Source organism: Rhinichthys klamathensis, unplaced genomic scaffold (genome assembly GCF_029890125.1).
Source record: "Rhinichthys klamathensis goyatoka isolate OS25496 unplaced genomic scaffold, OSU_Roscu_1.1 h1tg000803l_1, whole genome shotgun sequence".
Classification (NCBI taxonomy): Eukaryota; Metazoa; Chordata; class Actinopteri; order Cypriniformes; family Leuciscidae; genus Rhinichthys; species Rhinichthys klamathensis.
In genome coordinates, this window is record NW_026607195.1 from 113,901 (window position 1) to 137,336 (window position 23,436).

General features: G+C 38.2%; 1 protein-coding gene across 2 annotated transcripts; it reads right to left on the bottom strand.

Moving 5' to 3' along the window:
- Positions 1 to 7,013: 7,013 nt before the first annotated feature.
- On the bottom strand, positions 7,014 to 22,175 carry brms1 (BRMS1 transcriptional repressor and anoikis regulator). Of its 2 annotated transcripts, XM_056243547.1 has the most exons (11): positions 22,041 to 22,175; positions 19,906 to 20,133; positions 19,490 to 19,580; positions 19,141 to 19,268; positions 14,455 to 14,534; positions 13,033 to 13,117; positions 11,601 to 11,693; positions 10,975 to 11,039; positions 10,857 to 10,896; positions 7,449 to 7,557; positions 7,014 to 7,341 (listed from the first exon to the last, which is right to left on the bottom strand). In XM_056243547.1, exons 2-11 carry the CDS (start codon positions 20,117 to 20,119, stop codon positions 7,224 to 7,226), a joined length of 1,023 nt encoding a protein of 340 aa, XP_056099522.1. In that variant the 5' UTR covers positions 20,120 to 20,133; positions 22,041 to 22,175; the 3' UTR covers positions 7,014 to 7,223. The 2 variants fall into 2 exon arrangements, with proteins under 2 accessions (XP_056099522.1, XP_056099524.1); XM_056243549.1 differs by lacking the exon at positions 7,449 to 7,557.
- Between the last annotated feature and the right edge of the window lie 1,261 nt (positions 22,176 to 23,436).

Genomic DNA, 23,436 nt, shown 5'->3' on the forward strand with positions numbered 1-23,436 from the left:
ATTCGGCAGTGTTGCAGCCTGATCAACCCTGCAGGAAATCCACCTTTACATCATCGCTCTGCTGCAGAATTTCAATGGCACCAAAATTATTCCATGTGCCAATATTATAGATCTAAAGTATGATTACGACAATGAGAGAAGTAATCAAAACTCCTTCCATAATTATAATTCCTTTGGGAAACTTAATAATAGCACCTCATAATTCTGTTTTAAATGTGTTAAGGTGTCACCAAATTAACATAGTCTGAAACCCTAGGGAGTGGCATAATACAATTATTCACACGGAACTGCACAGAACTTCCGGTTTTTTTTGCACAAAGCACAGGAATACTGCTTGTGAATAATGTTGTTATACAATGATATTCACTAGCTAAGAGTAATGTAGATATGTTTGGACTGATCCATTCATACAACAATAGATTTATTCCATATAAAATAAGATTTTGAAAGGTCAGCAGTAACCTTTCTTAAATAAATTGATAAATAAATTTCAGTAACAAATGGCACTGTTTCCTGAAAATGATCCTGATTTGGTGGTCTTGGACGCAGCATTTGACCAAATATTTCAATTAAACAGGCACATTTACTCACCTGAGAGATTTATTGAAACACCCTTATAAGGCTATAGACTATACAGTATATAGAAAATAAGACAACCCGCTCTGATGAAATGAGTTTATTTAAGGCCAATCACAGCACCATGTACAAGGGGAGGTGTATGAGAGTGAGTTGGAATGAAAAGAAATACAGATAAAAACACACTGACTTTTGCAAGCATGTTTTTGACTCTAATGATTCACTTCTGCTGCCTTGGCCAACTGGGACAGACTGTCTATGACACACACACACACGCTACTTCAACACCTGCCTGGATTAGAGAGTACACTTCTCTCTGTTTGTAAATCCCGGCTGGATCATAGTGCTCCAATCTGTATGAATGTCTCCTCCTCTCTCAATCAAAACACGTTCTTTCGCACTGGGTAGATTATAATTAAATAGTTTACCTGAAACACCCTCATAAGGCTATAGATTATACAGTATATAGACAATGAGACAGATCATCACTTTTTGCCTACTTTGTCTCCCATGCACTTTGTGTGTGTATGCGTTGTTAATATCATGCATGCACAGATCTGCAGATCATTTAGAAATAATAATTTAGGATAACACCTGCATGTTTTTACAAATTTCCATTTCAGATAACTTGCTGTCTTGGAAGCCTGCTGTATGTATTTCAGTAGGTTCTTGAACAGAGTTCACTAGTGTCGCTCCCTTTCCGTCTTTCTCAAATACATCTCTCTCTCTCTCTCTCTCTCTCTTTCTTTTTGTCTGTCTCCTACTCTTCACACCCACAAGCTGGGATAATAGCGCTGCGTCTGCAGCTTGGCAAGATGGAGAGTGTGCAGAGAGAAAGAGGAAGTGCTGAGAGATTGAGAGAGAGGGAGGGAGAGCAAGTGAGAGCATCTCTAGCGACATGATATTTAGCACAGCCAAAGCTATCAGAGAGAAGAGGTCACAGAACTGGATATGTTAATGAGAAGAGGAGGCCTGGAGCTCCATTTCATGAACTCTTCTGAAAAGACCAGCATATCTAGTGTTTTGGATGCTGGTGTCTGGTGTCCTCACCAGGCTTCCCAACAAGCTTAACTAATAAGGGGGTTAGTTAACCTATAAATGAAAATTGAGCACAGAATGTGGCCCGAACCCAGAGTACTCCCCCCATATCCCTGGCTGGGACAAGAACAGATAAGAGTGAGGAGTTGGGGTGGAGGCGGGATGCTGGAAAACTGTCATGGGACAGAGGTGAGTTGGCTATATATGTGTGTGTATATATATTTATATATCCCCTCGCGCTGATTGGGTAGTTTATCTGAACGTGCTTCTCTCGAACTTTGACATCATTAAGTTGATGTCTATTAAAAGTGGATGTCAAAATGTGCCCAAATAAAAAGCACGATTAAAACAAAGGCTATTAATAAAAATAGAACTAGAACTAGATCAGGGGTGTCCCATCCTCCGGAGGGTCACTGTCCTGCAGAGTTTACACAGGTCAACACACCTGCCTGGAAGTTTTTAGTATGCCTAGTAAGACCTATAAAAGCTGGTATAGTTTTATAATATATAGGTATAGTGTTTAAATTGGGTTGGAGCTAAACTCTACAGGACAGTGGCCCTCCAGGAGCAGAAGTGGACACCCCTGTCCTAGATACTAGAAACAGCATCAACTCCTCTCTATAAACAATTGCGGCTGGAGTTTACCAGACTCAAGTGAAACCCCTAATAAACATTACAAAATGGACAACACATAAAATCTTCATGAACACAGTAAAATACATTGATTGAAGGCTGCTCCAGAGTCTCTCCATCATAAAGACATTTTGAAGAATGTTTCATCAGTTTTTGCCGGTATAATGAAAATCAAAACAACACTGAACTGAACCCCATTAACTTTCATTGTAAACGGAAAAAAAAAGAAAAAAAAAACTTTTGTGTTCCAAAGAAGAAAATAATGGAAAAGTGGAAAAGTCGAATGGAATGACATTGAGGGTGAGTAAAGATGATAGAATTTCAATTTTGGAATTTAACTGTGACAGTTGTGATTTCCTAGGACACCAGTAATATCCGTCAGGTAGTAAAGACAAAAAATAAATGCTTACAGCAACAGACAACAATATCTTCTATATATCGAATTATACTTTCACCAAACCAATATAAACCAGCTTTGCTGATCTGAGAGTTTCTTTACAGCAGGACATTTAGTGCAGCCAAGGAAACTGGGAAAGAAAAACACATGGCGAGAGCAGAATGGATGAACAGAAAATGCTCAAATAAGAGTGAAGGAGTGAGATGAAAACTGTGGAGGACAGAGAACAAACATAGTGAGAAAGGAGCGCTAATAAACACAGACTCTGATTGACTCAAGTGTTTTTAACGGGATGCTGCCCACGTCCGGTAGCGTCACCCAGGCTTTGTTTTCACTCCGTCAAGCCTGCTCTCCTCCGCTCCGCTTGCTGGAGTGTCTCTGCTCTGCCTCTCCACCCCAGCGCTCATATGAATGATGGGGAGCTCTGAACATGTAACTAGGTTAAAAAAATGGAGGATCAACAAAGGGACAAATTATTTTTAAGAATTTCCCCTTTTTTCCTCTCGTCTGTTCAGGAATGAAACGGGTCATGTGCATGAGAGCAGGTGTGTAAATGTGTCAACACAAAGATGTTAGCAGCATATCCTTCTCAAGTCCTATAGGTATCGAGGTGAAGCCACCATGGATCAAAGTTGTTGGTCCAGCACATCCCACAGATGCTCAATTGGATTGAGAATTTGGAGGCCAGGGCAAAACCTTCAACTCTTCGTCATGTTCCTCAAACCATTCCTGAACAATGAGTGCAGCGTGTATAGCAGGGTGCATTATTCTGCTAAAAGAGGCCACTTCCAACAGCGAACACCATTGTCATGAAGGGGTGTACCTGGTCTGCAACAGTGTTTAGGTAGGTGGCACATGTAAAATGTAGGTCCACATGAATGGCCTGACCCAGGGTTTCCCAGAAGAACATTACCCAGAGCATTACACTCTTTTGCATCCTTTTGGCATCACATCCCCAGGTAAACGGCGCACACGTACACGGCCGTCCATATGTCCATATGATGTTAAAAGAACCAGGCGACTTTCTTCCACTGCTCCATGGTCCAGTTCAGACGTTTGCATGGCCATTGTGGGTGCTTTTGACGGTGGACAGGGTCATCATAGGCCCTCTGATTGGTAGACTTGTAGTCGAGACCGCCTAAACCGAGACCAAGACACTACCAAGACCAGATGGTATCGAGACCAAGACAAGACCAAGACCAAGACCAAGACAGACCAAGTCGAGACCAAGACCAAGTCGAGACTAAGACCGAGACCAAGTCGAGACCGGAGGGGAAAAAAACATTAGTGTTGAAGCTAAGCAATAACTTGTCAAATGTTGTTTTGCATTTGCCTGCCTATCTCTGCTGATTTCGAAGTCTCCAAATGAATCCATTCTGCAACTTTTAAATACATAATTATATTTTTAAAAACGAAATTATAGGCTTAAGTGCAGGATCCGAAAGTTGGTCGTTTTTGTCGCTATGGTTACACACACACACACACACACACACCGTTGGCGGTGCGCTCAAAGTCATCTGTCAGTTGTGCAGTTACCCAAAATCTCCTGAATGAAGGTAAAACCCATCATGTCACTGATATGTGTTTTACTAAATATTAATATATCAAAAACTGTACATGATATGTGTTTTTTAAATCAAGTGATCAAAGTGCTCGTTGCCGCTGCGATCAGTGGCGCGGATACAGTGTTTTCTCGCGTGGCTCGCGCGCACCGCACTGTCTTCACTCGGACGCGCGCTTCAATACGTTGCGGATATCATCGTGGATATTGTAGTATTGTATTGCTCAATCCCCTGACCACTATGTCGGTCTGAGACAGCGAGACCTAGACAAGACCGAGAGGTCCGAGACCAAGACAAGACCGAGACCAAAGACCGTCAAGGCCGTGACAAGACCGAGACCACGTAAAAGTGGTCTCGAGACCGGTCTCGAGACCAAGACCGGTCTCGAGACATACATCACTACTGATTGGTCTGTAGCTTTGCAGCAGAGTGTGATGCACTGTGTTGTGACATATTCCTCCCATAACCATCATCATAATTTTGTGTGACTTGAGCAACAGTAAACCTTCTTTTGGAAAAGATGGGTTAGCCTTCGTTGCCCTCGTGCATCGATACGCCTTGGGTACCCGACACCATGTCACTGGTTTGTGGTTTGTCTCTCCTCAGACCACTGTTGATGGATTCTCACCAGTGCTGACCGGGAGCAACCCACAAGCCTTTCCATTACAATTTGGCCCTTATCAACGGCAGATCTTTATTACTGCCCATTTCTCCTGCATCCAACATGTAGATTACGAGAAATGATTGTTTGCTTGCCATCTAATCAACCCAGATCTTAATATGTGGCCTTGGTAGGAGATGATCAACAATTTGCTTCACCTTTGACTGCTCATAATGTTTTGGCTCATCAGTGTATACACTGATCAACACACACACACACACACACACACACACACACACACACACACACACATACAGCAAACATCATCATTTGGGTTTGAAACGACATGAAGGCGAGAAAATTATGACATTTGTGTGTGTGTGTGTGTGTGTAGCCTACTATCCCTTTAAATGTGCTCAGAATCAGAAACACTCTCTGCCAGAGAATCATTTTGCATAAGTTGACATGCCTTTAGAAGTTTAGAGTGAGCGGTTGTGTGGTAAAATTTACAAAATGGCAGGAAGCACCTTAAAGTATAAAAAGCATGAGTTGTAGTTCAGGAGACTGATAGCCTACTGTAAATTATGCATCCCATCAGTGCTATAATACATGACTGCAACAATCAAGGTGCCGAGGTTTAGCTTGTTTGTATGGACAGTTGCTGTTAGTTAGATGCTATTCATCTTATTCCACTGACGGCCGTTTCAAATCAGATGTGTGTTCTACTGAAATTAAAATTAACAAGAATTTAATTTTAAAAATGTATTCTCCACTTCATACTCTCTGGTAAAAGCTAATGTAGGCTACGACACGAAACATACAGTAGGCTCACCATGCTTCTGTGTATATTAATGTGAAAAACCCACACCTTAACCTAGCTTATCTATCAGGGCCTATATCTTCATGTGCAAGTATGACACTTAATTAATTTGCTTTATAAGATATTTTAATAAACAACAACAAAAAAAACCTGTTCCTAATCAAGTTTGTCCTATAGGCCTATTGGGAATATAATCAGTCTCTCGTCGTTTTTTATTACTTAAATAAAGTGTATTTTTATGGGTCTCATAGTGTATTCATACCAACCTATGTCTATGCTACTCTTTAATGTCTGTACACCTTAAAGCCTCGATATCTTACCTCTTCCTCACGAGTCTGCACAGCTTCACCTCTTCAATCTCTAACTTACAAATCACGAATCACTCAGAGACTCTTGAATCGTTAGATTCATTAAATCTCAACGACCCAATGATTGAAAGCAGAAGAGTCGGTACTTGATGTACGCAGGGCTTGAGATTTTCATTTTCAAATGCATAAATTAATACTAGAAGTTCTGGAGTTCTCTATCCCCCGTTGATTATATATATTTTTTGTTTTCCCTTAAGTGCGTCTGTTCATGTTACTTTAAGTGTTAGCCCCATCTAGTGGCTAAAAGCAAAATGTATAGTTCAATGGAAATGCAGTTACACTGCAGCGTCCCCTAGAGGCCACGGGCGGTACATGTTTAAAATAAAAACATCCAGTCTCTGCCAGTCCTGCAAGATGTTATAATTAACGAGTCATTAAACAGCAAAAGTAATAAAAGTTTAGATTTTAATAATGCTTCTTGTTATAAATACATGGTTATCTTGAACACTTAATAAATAAGTCCTAAAAAGCACCCTCTGTTTTTTTTCACTTTACAGATGTCTATAAATACAATGCATTACAACAACAGTCTTTCAAAATGTACTGGGGAAAAATCTGTTACATCTCTTGTTTTTCTGAGTGCAATAAAAGGGGTTTGATTGTGTTTGCGTGCGTTCTGGGAACAGACAGCGCTTTTCACTGAGACCTGATCCTTCTAAAATACAAATCTTTAGCTATTAAAAACAGATCCAAGATCAGCTTAAAGAAGCAGTTTTCGATAGAAAAGATTTGATGTGAGTGCAGTCCTTTTCGCCCCTGTGGTGTTTTTAATGTACATAATTAACCTTTATAATCATTTTAAATGGAAAAGACTGATAATGATCAGTTTGTATCAGACTTCATATATGGTCAGCATTATGAATCTATTCAGTGCGAGGAACTCAAAAGTATTAGGGCACAGAAAGGCTTTATATGGTCTATTAGCATTTGGTCAACAGGTTTTGAATGTCCATGTTATGTTTGTATTACTTAATAAACATAAGCTGCTCCAGAAATTGATCTGGGACCAGATCTGCCTTATTAATATAGTCATTATGAAATATGTATTTGAAAGGCCAAAATTGAATGATCTGGGACCAAAAGTCACTACATATAATAAACAGCATCTGTTCTGATCAATATCAGTGCATAGCATTTAATTGGATTTAATAAGCTGTTCTAAAGGTGTGTTATTTGGTAATTATTAAAGGGAAGGTTCACACACTCTCTGAGCGTATTATAATCTTCTTTAAGCTTTCCGTATGGCGTGTTTGCCTTTCTGAAGTTGGGAGACGTAGATTTTGGTTTTGGTGCCATCTGTGCGCTTGAACCAGACCTCTCCTGCGCTGATCCCTGTTATTACGACCCTAAGAGAAACACACAAGAAAACAGGGAGACCGTTTCAATTGAAATGTTTTTGCAAACAAAGCCAAAGCGAAGACAGATGCGGTCTTGAGTCTCATGCTCTACTGACTGTGCTGGGCTGTTGTCATTGACTTCTAGCACAACGCTGCTGCCTTTGGAGAATCTCTCTCCATCATAGAAGAGAGCCCCATCTTCACATCGCACGGACACCTGCCTGTCTGAGAGACAAACAGACACGCTCACCATCTTCAACATGTTACGCTTTAATAGCTCAGAATGCTCTAACCCTCTATCACCGCATAGGGCTGTCTAGAAACTGCTGTCATTAAATTGGTTCACAGATGTAACATGATAAAGTTTCCAAGAGAAGTGGTAAAGGCATAAATAAACAAATAAAAACTTATGGAAATAATATATGTTAGGAATATACTTAAGTGTGAACTAAATGTCATGTTTTCAGACACTTCACTGCATTTTAATTCAAATGAAATGACATTGAATTGTATGATAGATGCATTTATATCATTTATATTTTCTCGATTGCTAACACAATTCATGAAACGATTCGCCATTTTCTCACAACTATAAAGACAGTCTCAGAACTACATTCCAACTTGCACAAACCTCAAACTGTCACGTCAAAATCAAATATTTTTGTCAAAAACATATTCTCTTTCATCAGAGTCAAACTTTGGACTCAGATGACACACAGAACCTAACAAATTCACAGATTACTTTCCAGATCAATTCATAACACTGTAACAGAAACCTCTTATTGGGATTCAGGAATAATTTTGCAGCTTAATGTCTATTACAGTATTCAACATAAATGAAAGAGTGCAGATACAGTAAAATACAACAATGAGCTTAGGAAAATGACAGTAATAAAAAAACAAATACTGAAAAATGACCGCCACTTGAATCAGTTATAGTGTGTTAACAATTGAGAAAAACTGTACATGCAATTAGCTGAACTTTAAGTACATCTTTATGTCATTTCATAATTACTATGTCTGAAATATGGTTAAAGTGTGCTCCCGAATGTACTGACAAGCATTTACGGTGAACTAAAATGCCATTTCTACTGAAACTTGTTTCATGTATTTAAATATTTGTAATTACAAATTTGTAAAGATGAAGTTGTAATTCAGTACATTTACAATACATATAGTTTAAATGTTTGAACACACTACAGTTAAAATGATCAGTATAAAGCACCTTGCTTTAGTAGGTTAGTCAACATCAAAATAAGTGAATTTCTTTAAGGATGGCAAAAGATTATTGAAACAATCCTTTAAAATGTAAAACTTTTAATTCAAAGTGCACTTTTTAACAGTGTGCTTTATAATGTGTTAGGAAAGTGCCCTCTCTTTAAGTAAACTTAACTGGTCTTTTATTTAATTAATATTATATTGTCTAATATTATATTAAGTACAATTTTGAAAAAATACTTACTTACACTACAACTGCCCCAGACAGCAACATAGTGCCGGCCCAGATCCGGTACGGGTGGAATCCACATGTACCAGATGTGGCCCGGATCTGGGCCGACACTATGTTGCTGTCTGGGCCACATTCAATACAATTAAGCACACTTTTTTTTACAAAGGCAGCATTATTAACAGTGGTGTATTTGGCTGTAATTTATGCCTATTATGCCAACGAGGACAGCAAAGGAATGGAGGGATGAAAGTGAGAGCAAGTGTGAGATGTGGGGAGAATTAAAAAGAAAAAATGAGAGTGGAATCAAATGTTACACGTCATTTTTCTTCCACAAAAATAGAACAGGACTCTAAATGTGACATTAAAACCAAAGTACTTTGAGTCGATCAGTCTGGAGTGACAGAACAAAGGGAAATGGCACTATAAATCAAATGTCAGTATCTCACTTAATCAGAGGCCAGACAGATAGAGCTTGTGAGTGAGGGTCAGGGCTAATGGAAGAAACTGGGACGGCAATGGAGAACATGCTTAAAGTCCCACTCCGATCATATTTTGAGCTATTTTTAAACATTCCCAGTGGTCTTTAAATTATGATTATGCCATTTTTAGCCAAAATCACAAAACCTGTGCCGTTTTCTGGGACTTCGCTTCAGCAGAGCGGCAGTAGCTCATTAGCAATTCGCCTCTGCGTTGTGGGCGGAGCCGTTGGCACGGAGACGACCCTCCCCCTGCCCGTTGCTGAGAGCTCTGTCTCTCCCGCTAGCTTACATCCCCAATACCGGTGGGGCAACAGTATTATATACACGTTAATTATTATTATCCGAAGTTAATCAAAGTTATCACCGATCACCGATCATTATTTCACTCCAAGACGTCGCGTGTGGAGACGCCCAGTGGAGTTACTACGTCACAACTCCAGTCTATTTTAGCCGGCATTTTAGCGTCTGCTACTGATTCACAGCCATTTGAATGTAGAAATACTCAGAAATACAACTTTGAGCTTATTTTTCTCAAGATATGTCCTCTAACATCAGAAAAATGCCACAAGAACATGTTAACACCTAGAAAAACATTATTTTCACCGGAGTGGGTCTTTAAGCCTTTGACGCCATTTAAGCTAGAGAAAGACTATAGCTATGTTTCCATCCACACGTTTTTATCCGCATTAAGTGATATCGAATGAAAAATGCCTTATGGAAACAGTAAAATTCGATTGAATTTCATGAATATCGACTCAAATGAAATACGATCGGTCTCATCGAATTTTATCTTGATCGATATACGGCTTATGCGATAAACGCGGATGGAAACGTTATTATGGTGCGATCCATTTTGCCTGGTAAAACTTTGTTCGCAAATGTTGGCTTGAATGTTGTGCAATTCGATGAGAAAATGAATGGAAACACCTTAACATGTCTCAAATCAATTCGATATACCAATTTGATCGCAAAACAGCATGTGACGTCATTACGCACAGGTTTTTATCCGCTTTAAAGCCGTTTGATGGAAACACACTTTCACCAGCTTTATTCGCATGAGTTTTTTTACCAAACTTCAGATAATTCGATTGACAAGTGAATGGAAACATGGCTAGTAACACCATACATACTGTGTGTGTGAGTATCCCTGAAGGCATGTTTACTAGGAAGTCTTTTACCAGAGAAAGACCCCATTATTTGAAAACACACAGCAACACACTTTTTAAAGTACTCAAAAAAAAAAAAGAATTAAATATGATTTGAATTATACAGTCACATTTTTAGAAAGAGAAAGAGAGAGTCCAATTTTGCACTATAAAATCTATTCCGAGCCTGTCGGGAAAAAAGAAATCATTGGTTACATATATTTAGCCTAAGCCAAGGACCCTGATGGTCAGCGCATGTGATTTCCTTCAATAAATATACAATGAGTTCATTCTTGGAGGCAGTCAGTTTTGTCAAATTTTAATGAAGTTCACCTGACTACCATGAGGTCATTGACCTCCCAGTGTAGCTGCCTGAGAAAGACAGAGACCAACAGGGAAGCTTGAATGAAGTACTTAAATGAACCCAGTCCCATTTAATAATTGACTTACTGTCTGCTTTCTTTTTCAGAGGTATCAGTGCCGCTTTTGCCTGAAAGACAGAAAGATAAGTCACGATCCGTCACATAGCTTCACTGTGATTGAAGGGCTGATCACTCAACATGAATACCTTCTTGATGGCTGTCCAGTCCTCCAGTATATCAATGTCTCTTAGCATATACACTATGTATGGCCCTAAAAAAAAAACAGACAGACATGTTGAGCAAGCAGGAGAGGAAGGAAGACAACTTCTTTAAACAGAGTTTGGATAAAAGGTGTTGCCTGATGGTTAATGATCTAGCTTGGTGATTTTTGGATGACGGTACCAGGCTTCTAAACTAGCTTAGCACATTTTCAATTAGCTTCTTAAGAAAGACCATGCTGGTTGAGCAAAACTAGCATAAATCAGCTTGGACCAATATGGGAAGTCTCATGAGGTCTAGTCTCAATTTCCTTCTCAGAAAAGGTCCAAACAATAAGACATGCTGTATGAATGTTAAGGCCGTTATTTAATGAAATGAAATAAGCCATGTGTGATTCCTGTATAATCACACTTTCTGATCTGGACTACAAACTGTTAATTGGTGGCCTTTGGTGAATTGTATAAATGTACTGTAAGACCTTTTGGATAAAAGTGTCGGATAAATCGCTAATTAGTAACTGTTGGTACTGGAACAGGATTTAATCTGGAAGGCAAGTAGTGACTGAACAAGAGAAGAAGAGATGGATCTGAATCTAAAGAGAACACTTCATTACCTGACACAAGAGCCGCCTTCTTTTTCCTGTCTGGGCGAATCAGGTGACGACTTCTCTTACACTTCTTTATCTTCTCGTCATCATTCCACCATTCTGATTGATAAAGACCAAGTTTGTGTGTTTAAGGATCTGGTGAGTAATTGTATGTGTTCAAATATGCTTAAAAATGTCCCCCCAAGTAGGACAAAACCTCCTCTTGAAAAAGTGTTTCATAAATAAAGTGAATAATGTTTTTGTTATTATAAAATAAGTAATATTCTATATGTACCTATTTTTTATAAATTAAAATATACAACAATAATTTGTTTTAATTTAGGGACACTGAATAGAGATTTGCATGAACTTGAGAGACTGTGTGACCCGAACAATCGCTTCCTCTCTCAGCTCTGACATAGCAGAAAAGAGTGTTTAATGGTAACACTATAGTAGGCTTTACTGTCTCATATTTGATATGCACATTTCTAAAGTGCCTAAATTATCAACATGATCAAAACTGATCTTTTTTTTTTTTAAGAGTAAAAGTAAAAGGACTTTTAGTATCATTCTAAAAATACCCCCCTTCAGGTCCTGGCCCATGTGTGTTTTTGCTGTGAAATCTTTACTGATTTGTATAAAGCAAACGAAAAAATAACGTTTTATTGTTAGTAATATTACACATATTACAATATTACACAATATTAAAAAACACATACTGCACTGAAGCAATTTAGGTTTACTTCATTATCGATATATACTGTATATACAGTATATATAGAAATATTAGAAAAATCTGTCTTTTGCATTGCATTATGTTTTGTCCCACACAATAAAAACTGCATAGCTTTGATCATAAAACCAAGCATTTAAATATCATCTTACTTATGATAAGTATATGCATTTAATTCAAGTAGTTTGCTATACTGTTATACAGATATCATTGACTTACATTATAAGATAACAGGGGCCGTATTCACAAAACTACTAAGACTTCTCCTAAATGGCAGTAAAAGTTCTTACTGTATGTAAGAGTTTCCTCTTAAAAGCTATTCACAAAGCAGCTGAGACCAAGTTGTAGCATGTGTGATTCCTGTATATTCACACTTTCTGATCTCGACTACAAACTGTTAATTGGTGAATTGTATACATGTACTGTAAGACCTTTTGGATAAAAGTGTCAAATAAACGACTAATTAGTAACTGGAACAAGATTTAATCTGTGGTGACACAAGTGGTGACAGAGGTGGTGATGGAACAAGAGAAAAAATGTAGGAGTCCTAAAATTAGGACTGACATGCCCATTGTGTTTAAGAGTTCCTTCTACTTTTAGCCTTAAGATGTTTTGTGAATACAGCCCGAGATTTTAGTCAGGTAGCACACCTGTAGTACGGTTAGGAATTGGGATGCTACATCCCTGTTCAGATAGCCAGGTAAATGTGTGTGTGTGTGTGTGTACCTGAACTCTGTTTGTCATCCTCCAGTCTGCGGATCTTCTCCATCAGTTCTGTTTTCATGGCATCAAGCAAGAGTGTCCTCTCACTCTAGAGAAATGAGCATCTCATTACATATACACACATTGACTCGATACGATTCATGCACTGTCAACAAACAAACAAACAAGCACAACTGTTTTGGCAGAGACATGCACGTATTTATTTGCAGCAGTGTTTTTTCACTGGTGTGTTATGTGTGATACTGCATCTAGACTATGATAAATGTGGTGTGTGCATGTTTGTTTGTGTATGAATATGTGTATTGAAATGTATTATGACTACTAGGCATGTAAGTTTGTCGAATTGTGAAATGACCTGCAGCAATACCATGTAAATTATATTCTATGTGCATGATAACTTATTGTGTACTGGTACATGTTTTATATGCAAAACAGTTTTATAGCAAAATAGCTGCTATTGTGGTGGGATGTGGGTAAGGTTAGCGACAGGTTTGGTTGTATGTTTAGGTTTAAGGGTGGGTTAATGTGTAAGTGAAGGTTCAACGGTGCAATTAATAGAAATTAATTACAGCTCTAATTACAAGCAGGTATTTCTAATAAAGTACAGGGTTGCACTTTATTTTAAGGTGTCATTGTTACAGTGTAATTATATATTTAAGTACTGAGTAATAATAATTAACAACATATAGTTACTATAGGGTTATTAGGTTTTGGTTGAGGGTCAGTTGCATGTAATTATATTACTATGGTAAGTACATGTAACATATGTAACAATGACACTTTAAAAGTGTTACCAAGTACAGTGTAAAAACATGTATGTACACAAGAATTGCACTGTATCAATTGAATAATTGAAATGTTAGTACATAGCTAAACAAATTTGAATGTATGACGTGGAGGCAAAGAACCACCCGACTAGAAGCCGACACCATGGTAATTTTCCACCATTGACTGTTATTATATAAAGCTGTTATTGATGTTCCCAGCGCAATATTTGACCGGAAGGGTAAAAATTTGTTTTTCTTTGAGTTAAATTACTTCAAAACCAGCGATGTTACCCTATTGTTGATGATAAATAGAATGTAACGATTCATTAGCGAAGCTATTTTATTAATAAAAGTCGCGGGGCAGCATTGATAAGTCTCTGTGCTCCTGAATGTTTCTGTGTGTGCGCAGCACGATCTCTGTGTGCGAGTGACGTCTGTGTGTGTGTGTGTGTGTGTGTGTGTGCGTTTCAATGAAAGCAGCGCATTAATATAGAACGTGATTAAACTGACTTGGAACTACCTGTGCATTAAACAGCTTTATTGCACTCTTTCCAGCCAATCAGAATCAGACAGAACATGGTATAAAGACACTTAATATAAAGTTAGACTGCTTTTTGTAAACAATGTCTAATTATGTGGGTCTGATGAGCCGCTTTACCTCTAAATGTTGTTTTGCCCCCTGCACTTCACATTCATGTTTGTGTTTGACCACTTGCAGACATAGTTCTCTGTACACACCTACAGTAGATGGGGTGAAAGGGAGATCAGTGAATAAACAAATAACAGTTGATCCAAGACCTGCGGTTAAGATGTAAGAGAGACATCATAAGTAGAGGTCGACCAATATTGGATTTTGCCGATACCGATAACTTTTAAAATAATTAAAATGAAAAATTATTCTGAATCAAAACATAACACTCAAAGTAAAATAGTGCTGAACTTTAAGCAGTATTGACTGATGCATGAAAATGTATTGGAACTTTTAAATTAAATATATAAATATTAATATATATCAATTAACATTACATAATAATATATATTAATTAATCGCCTTTGGCTTGCTTAGTTGGGGACATTTAATATTCAACAATAATATTGATCTGCCTGCACTGACATCATTATATGAGAACTGGGATGCATTTCCCGAAAGCATAGTTAGCCAACTATGGTCGCAAGTTCTGTCGTTACCAATAGAGTTCAATGGAAATTGCGACCAACTTGCGACCATAGTTGGCTAACGATGCTTTCGGGAAACGCACCCCTGAGCAGGACGATGACATCACGGTTTTCTCCAGAGCGACTATACACTCACCGGCCACTTTATTAGGTACACCTGTCCAACTGCTCGTTAACACTTAATTTCTAAGCAGCCAATCACATGGCGGCAACTCAGTGCATTTAGGCATGTAGACATGGTCAAGACAATCTCCTGCAGTTCAAACCGAGCATCAGTATGGGGAAGAAAGGTGATTTGAGTGACTTTGAACGTGGCATGATTGTTGGTGCCAGAAGGGCTGGTCTGAGTATTTCAGAAACTGCTAATCTACTGGGATTTTCACGCACAACCATCTCTAGGGTTTACAGAGAATGGTCCGAAAAAGAAAAAACATCCAGTGAGCGGCAGTTCTGTGGGCGGAAATGCCTTGTTGATGCCAGAGGTCAGAGGAGAATGGCCAGACTGGTTCGAGCTGATAGAAGGGCAACAGTGACTGAAATAACCACTCGTTACAACCGAGGTATGCAGCAAAGCATTTGTGAAGCCACAACACGCACAACCTTGAGGCGGATGGGCTACAACAGCAGAAGACTCCACCGGGTACCACTCATCTCCACTACAAATAGAAAAAAGAGGCTACAATTTGCAAGAGCTCACCAAAATTGAACAGTTGAAGACTGGAAAAATGTTGCCTGGTCTGATGAGTCTCGATTTCTGTTGAGACATTCAGATGTTAGAGTCAGAATTTGGCGTAAACAGAATGAGAACATGGAACCATCATGCCTTGTTACCACTGTGCAGGCTGGTGGTGGTGGTGTAATGGTGTGGGGGATGTTTTCCTGGCACACTTTAGGCCCCTTAGTGCCAATTGGGCATCGTTTAAATGCCACGGCCTACCTGAGCATTGTTTCTGACCATGTCCATCCCTTTATGGCCACCATGTACCCATCCTCTGATGGCTACTTCCACCATGTCACAAAGCTCTAATCATTTCAAATTGGTTTCTTGAACATGACAATGAGTTCACTGTACTAAAATGGCCTCCACAGTCACCAGATCTCAACCCAATAGAGCATCTTTGGGATGTGGTGGAACGGGAGATTCGCATCATGGATGTGCAGCCGACAAATCTGCGGCAACTGTGTGATGCCATCATGTCAATATGGACCAAACTCCCTGAGGAATGCTTCCAGCACCTTGTTGAATCTATGCCACGAAGAATTGAGGCAGTTCTGAAGGCAAAAGGGGGTCCAACCCGTTACTAGCATGGGGTACCTAATAAAGTGGCCGGTGAGTGTATATATAAATGAACTATATTAATAACTTTTTTACAACAAAAATGAACCATCACTGATCTTACTTAAGCTGGACTGTGACGCTATTTTCTTCTGGAAACAAACTGTGTTGCATTATTTTCCTGTTATCTCTGTAAAGCTGCTTTGAAACAATCTGTATTGTAAAAAGCACTATATGAATAAAGGTGACTTGACTTGACTAAAACATGGTCAAATGTGTGTGTGTGTGTGTGTGTGTGTGTGTGTGTGTGTGTGTGTGTGTGTGTGTGTGTGTGTGTGTGTGTGTGTGTGTGTGTGTGTGTGTGTGTGTGTGTGTGTGTGTGTGTGTGTGTGTGTGTGTGTGTGTGTGTGTGTGTGTGCGTGTTTAGCTATAATCTAGAAACGTCATGTAAATTTCATAAGTAACACTTCACAATAAGGTACCATTTGTTAACATTAGTTAATGCATTAGCTTTCATGAACAAAATGATATATTTTACAGCGTTTATTAGTATTTGTAAAAACTATTTTTCATTGACGTTAGTTACTAAAATGCTTTAACTAAGCTTACGTTTTATAAATGTATTTGTAGTAAATTATTGAAATGAACATGAACTAAACATAAACGGTAACACTTTACTTGAAGGGGTGTGCATAAGACTGACATGACACCTTCATAATCATGACATGACACATATCATGAATATGAAGGAGGGTTTATGCATGTTTATGAAAACTGTCATTAAGTGTCAAAAGTCACTGACCGGTTATGATGTATTGGTTTATGTCAAGTTGTCATGAAAAAGACACTGACAGGTTATGATGTATTGGTTTATGTCAAGGTGTCATAACAAAGACATCTCAAACAATGTCATATTTGCATTAAAAATGCCATAATTGAGAGTGTATGACACTTAATGACAGTTGTCATAAACATGCATAAAACCTCCTTCACGTGACACGTCATGATTATGAAGGTGTCATGTCAGTCTTATGCACACCCCTTCAAGTAAAGTGTTACCCAATATAAGACCATGCCTGGTTCCAGAATCAAATCACAGAGGATGATTCTAATAAAGCGCAGGTGTAGCATGTAAACAGCCGTTTAAATAGTAGGCACCCTTACATGTTAACCCAGATAAATGTGCGCTATTATTCGGAGCATATTATTAGGAGCATATAGTGTTTGTGTAGAGTGTGGAAGCTGAAGTATAGCGCGCTTACTGCATGACATGGGCCCTGTCCCAAATGGCACCCTAAACACTCGAGGTCTTCCTAACGGTCTGCACTTTCGTGACGTAACGCCGCTTTGGGTAGAAGCCTGCTGTGGAGTTCGCTTCAGTGCAGGCTCAGCAAAAGTGCGCATCGAGGTGCACATATCGACCGAGCGCTCGTGAGCACCTTTCTGAAACCTAAAATGACAAATGGGACACATGGACTTAACGGACACGTGCACGCGGCAGCCATTGAAAGAGCATATGAAATGTGGCATTTGGGACAGGGCCATAGGGGCGCTGGTGCAATCACTTGCATTTTTTTCTGTAAACATTGAAAATAACTTACAATAATTCATTTTTGGTCATACAGATAAGAGTAATGCATCATTCGAAACTGTAAATTTATTTGTGTACACTCACAATAACAAACCATTTTTGTAAAATAAAGAAAACAAACAGGATAGGCTTTCTAACATCTCGATCTCCGTGAACTGGAGCGCAGCTTGAAAATAAATTGAAACCTAGTGTACACTTGCCTCACATTAATGAAAAATATAACTATAGGGAGCTTGAAATGTCTACTTTTAAACTAAACAATTTCAAATCGAAAAACAAATATTCTCTGATTATGTAATTAGTTTGAAACGTGCATATAGGCGCATCCACTTCCGCGGAGATGCAACTTAGCTGGTTAACGAATTAATAAACACCCAAGCTGGATATAATAAACTAATGAAAATAGACCCTAACAATCATGACATTTAAACATTTATTCTGGATTTGTCACATTGTTCTTATCACTTGATAATGTCCTCTCAGCCTTGTCGACAAACATACTGCTGTTCTCTACTAATGCAGCATCTAGTCAACAAATTGATTATTTTTAAATATGACAACGTGACCTGTAGTGTACATAAATCATAATTCACATCAGCATCTGATTTCGATTCGTTTCAAGCCAAAACACCACGAGCATTGATACGTTTTTATTTTTTATGTAATGACAGCGGAGCCTTTTCAGCCGCTCACGCAATGGACGCAACCGGGAGAAATTATCGTTGTGGATTATTACCGATAACGATAGTTCCAGAAATCAGCTATCGGTGCCCAACATGACATCATGACTTTGCGTAAAACATACACGCCACTTTCAAGTCAAGTGGCGTGTTATCTATACGCATTTTGAGCTATCCGCGTGTGTGTCCACGCCGAAATCTTTTGCGTGTATGTCTACGCCATTAAATGTCCGAGTGATTCCGCGTGTATGTGTACGCCGTTAAATGTCCGAGCGAAACGAAGCAAAATCTATATCTACATCTGTGGAGCGATATTTCTTTTCCTAGGATGGTAGGAGAAGACTCATAAATGGTATTAACCCCAGTGACGGGTAGGTTTAGGGACGGGGTTGGGGTAGGTCATATATTTATATATACATAATACAGTAATATAACGTTAAGTCAAAGGCGTTGATAAACACGCTGAAAAGCGATTATGCGTGTTGATAGCACGCCAAAAATGGAAATACGAATTGGCGTGTCATACATACGCCATTTCATGAGATCAGTCTGCGGTGCCAATGAATCGGCAAAACCAATAAATCGGTGGACCTCTAATCATAAGGCAGATATGTGTGTCACCTGCCACTTGTGTCCTCTGTTGTAGGTTCTGCTGCAGTGTTGCCAGAGGTTCTTTGTACTCTCCTGCCTTTCCTGTCAACACCTCATCCAGCTTCATTTTAACCTGGTGCAGACGTTCTTGGAAAAGCCTGAAATCGATGAAAAAGTAATCTATAGAGCTCCAGAATTTGGTTGTAGCCACAATGTTCTTCAAACAAAACAATTTGTTTGAACAATACAATACAGAATATGGATTTTTATTGGTAGGCTTCCTCTTAAGCCCATCCATCCCAGATGATGGCCCTGTTTCTTTTGGACTAAAACAAGAAATGCCACCTAGCCCCAACCTATAAGAAAGAAGTATTCTTACTTGTCTTTTAACTCCAGGAATTGTTTTTCTAGGTCAGACATTTCATCCAGGCACTGTGATCGTCTTCTCTCACAATCTTCATCATCCATTTCTGAAAGAGAGATCCAATCCAGGTCATTCTCTTTTCCTTTCGATTCCAGTCAGATTTTACTAAACTGCATTTTATATATCACTATATGTTCAATTTTGGCTTGCAGTTCAGGGATTTGACAATGAATTGTCATGCACAAATTAAAAGAACATTTTAAAAATGTATAACCCTCAGTTAATGGCCCTAAAAATAAGGTTTAATTTTCTTTATGCAAAATATAATTTCATTTTATGGTGAAATATCACTCTCCCAATGATATTATTTATCAGCAGCTGCAACAATACACTGAGAAAAGTATAAATCATTGAATCTGATATAAACAGACCTGAACTCTCTTCCTCTTCTTCCTCTTCCTCCTCTCCCTCACTGTCCTCCAGGTCGCTGTCCCGATCCTCTCCACTCTCCTCCATCGTCTCCTCTGCCTCTCCTCCATCTCTCTCTCGCTCCTCCTCCGCCTCACCGTTAGTTTGAGGAAGCTCAGAGTCGGCCTCCGTCTCCATCTCCTCCTCTGGCTCTCTGGAAGCGGGCTGAGCTGGCATGACTGCTTATAGCACTGTATTAAACGGTGTAATAACAACGGTAGGATCTCATGGAGTACAATCATATGGTGTCTGATGCAGTGAATAAACAACCCACACTAATTAATATAATATAAAATTACATAAATACATGTATTAAATGAATATAAATAAATAATATTTAATTATACTAAATAATAAAATAACACTGCAAATTTTCTCATCTACTCTCCCAATTTTCATTTTTATATTTCCTCATCAGAAAATGTTTATGATAACTTGCATAAGTGATTGACCCATAATTATAATTTATTTAATATATATATATAGTATGTATATTCAAATGTGAGTATACTGTGTATATATACAGTACCTGTCAAAAGTTTGGAAAGAAGTCTCTTATGCTCACCAAGGCTGCATTTATTTAATCAAAAATACAGAAAAATCAGTAATATTGTGGCATATTATTACAAATTTTAATTAATTATTTTCTATTTTAATACATTTAAAAATATATTTTTAGCATAATTACTGTCTTTATATATTAAAATATAATAAAATATATGTTTATACATCATCCAGTCTTCAGTGTCATATGATCCCTTCGAAATCATTCTGATTTGCTGCTCAAGAAACATGTATTATTATTATTATTATTTTCATTGTTGAAAACTGTTTTTGCTTATTAACATTTTTGTGGAAACAATGATATCAACATTTGTTATAAGATTAAAAAAGAGAGAAATTAATACTTTTATTCATCAGGGATGCATTAAATTGATCAAAAGTGACAATGAAGACATTTATAATCTTACAAGATATTTCTATTAAATAAATGCTTTAATAAATAAATTCAATAAATGCAAATAAATGCTGTTCGTTGAACTTTCTATTCAACAACGAATAAAAAAAATATATGTAGGCCTATCACTATTTCCATAAAAATGTTAAGCAGCAACTGATTTCAACATTGATAATAATAATAAGAAATGCTGCTACCTGAGCAGCAAATCAGCATCTGAGGGATCACGTGACACTGAAGACTGGAGTAATGATGCTGAAAATTTAGCTTTGCCATCACAGGAATAAATTGCATTTTAAAATATATTCAGAATATATTTTAGAAACAGAAAACAGTTATTTCAATTTGTAACAAATTATAGTTGTTTCCTGTATTTTATATTAAATAAACCCAGCCATAAGAGACTTCTTTCACAATCACAAACATAAAATTGTAATGTTTCCAAACAAATGTTTGATGTGCATGTCAAGACAAATGACCAAACTAAAGACGTCTAGAGGACACTGGCAGCTAAAAGCACTTACCCAGAGACGGCAGAAGATATTTAACACCCTATTAACCACTTTATGTTAAATTAGAAAGAGGAAACTTCTGACATAGTTCGTAGTGTGATGAATTATCACTCTTGAGTGGGATTTATGTGATTACGAGCGCGTTCACAGTCTCGACGTGTGCGTTATCATGTCCATCCTCTAAAGGCCGCACAGCACTGACTTTACATTACAAGCTCATTACTCATTCTCCACATCTATAGCCCAGATATTATCATCTGTGAGATACATTAATAGCTACAGTCTCGTGCTGCTCACATATATTTGTGGATTTAAGTTAGTTACAAAAACTCGTTTTCCAATTGAACAACTCCGCAGTTCATTCAGAGACATGAAGTGTCCGGTTTAACGCGGTACAGAGATGTTAATGCACGAGAGTGAAATATTAAACGCCTATTATGTTATCAGCCTATTAAACGTCTCAATTACAATGTAGTAATTGATCATCTTACTTCGTAACGTTGTATTGGATCTCTTGATCGCTCCATGAATGTTCTCCGCTAATGAACCGATGCAAGACACGGGATAGCAATACACAACGATCTTACAAACAAACTCTAAGTGCATAAACCACAGCAAAACAGCTTACCTTCTTGTCGATTATTGTTTAAGTCATGAAAAATATTACATATTGTCGAGATAATTTGCATATCAGGGCAAGTTGACATCGGACAAGTCTACTTCCTCAGCGTTTAGACGTTTGTAACACACTACCGCTTTGAGGCGCTAGCCAATCAATGCAAACCTCGCTACTTCTAAGAACCAATAGAAGCTCGGAGTCGAAGAATCGATGTCTCGTCTATTTGAGTACGGTGATCAAACAGACCAATGGCACTTCGAGCTGCTTAACTTTCTATCAAATGACAAGTTTCTCTAAAAGACTTGCTTGAAATATAGTGCATGAGCAGAAGAGACACATTTTTTACTACAATGCTTATTCGTGAAACAGGCACACATACACACACAAAATGTTATTAACCATATTTTTATTAAAGTTGCATAAAAGTGTAACAAAATTGGGCAAAAAACAACAGTTTAGTATTGCTACAAGATACTTTTTTTCTCAAAAGGTATGACCTTGATCACAACAGCTTACATTTTTGCTAATTCAAATAATTGAGTCCAGTTGATTCTTTCAGTTCGCTGTGGCTGGACACGGAAAAGAGAAATGAACAGCACTACGAGGTCCACATAATGATAAAAAAACGATGATTTCATTTTATGTTAATAGATGTTAATGCTTCTAAAAAATGCTCTTTACGTAGTTAACTTCCTTTCCTAGAAAACAGAATCACTGAAAGTACAAGAACCTTTTTATCCTAAAACTTCAAAAAGATTTTCACTTTTGCATTTTTTTTTTTCATGTATATTCCTCAAACATGATTAAATTCATTTGGTTGTCATAACATAAATTTAACCTAAGGCAACATCTGAAAGTAGGAAGAGTGACTCGTGTAAAATGAAATGCTGAGGAGCAAGCGAAAAAAAGAAAAAGAAAATGAAGAAAAACAATAAGTGGGCAAAAGGAGGGAGAAAACAGTTGAGTCTTGAACAGTTGCCATTGTACCTGACTTTATGTGCTACACAAATGAGTGGGATGGGATGTGAAGGAGCTTCAGTGTATGATTAATATGTGTTAGTATGTGATGGGAAAAGCTCTCCTAAAACACCTGCTGGAAATGTTGGGACTGGTGGATTTCAAGAGCACTAAGTGAGACTATTAGCCCTCTTATTATAATATTTGATTGGCTGAGACAAAAAGAGCAGATGGCTTCCTGGGAGAGATGATTTAGGAGAGTCATGTGAGAGGATTCATTCTAAACGTACGCTTGGCAGTGACCATGATACACTGCAGCTTGACTAGCCTGCTCTCATCCAATCGGTTTCTGGAAGAGTCAGTGTGCACATCTGTGGATGTGTGTGAGGCCCAAGAGCCACAGCTGTGGTTGTGTGTGGTCATTTCTCCTGATTCCCGAGGGTGGTGA

Coding starts and splice junctions, on each gene's coding strand:
- brms1 (XM_056243547.1), bottom strand. CDS start 20,119: ATGCCAGCTCAGCCCGCTTCCAGAGAGCCAGAGGAGGAGATGGAGACG. Junction 19,269..19,489: donor TTCCTGGAGTTAAAAGACAA/GTAAGAATACTT, acceptor CATCGATTTCAG/GCTTTTCCAAGAACGTCTGC. Junction 11,040..11,600: donor GAAGGCGGCTCTTGTGTCAG/GTAATGAAGTGT, acceptor TTTTTTTTTTAG/GGCCATACATAGTGTATATG.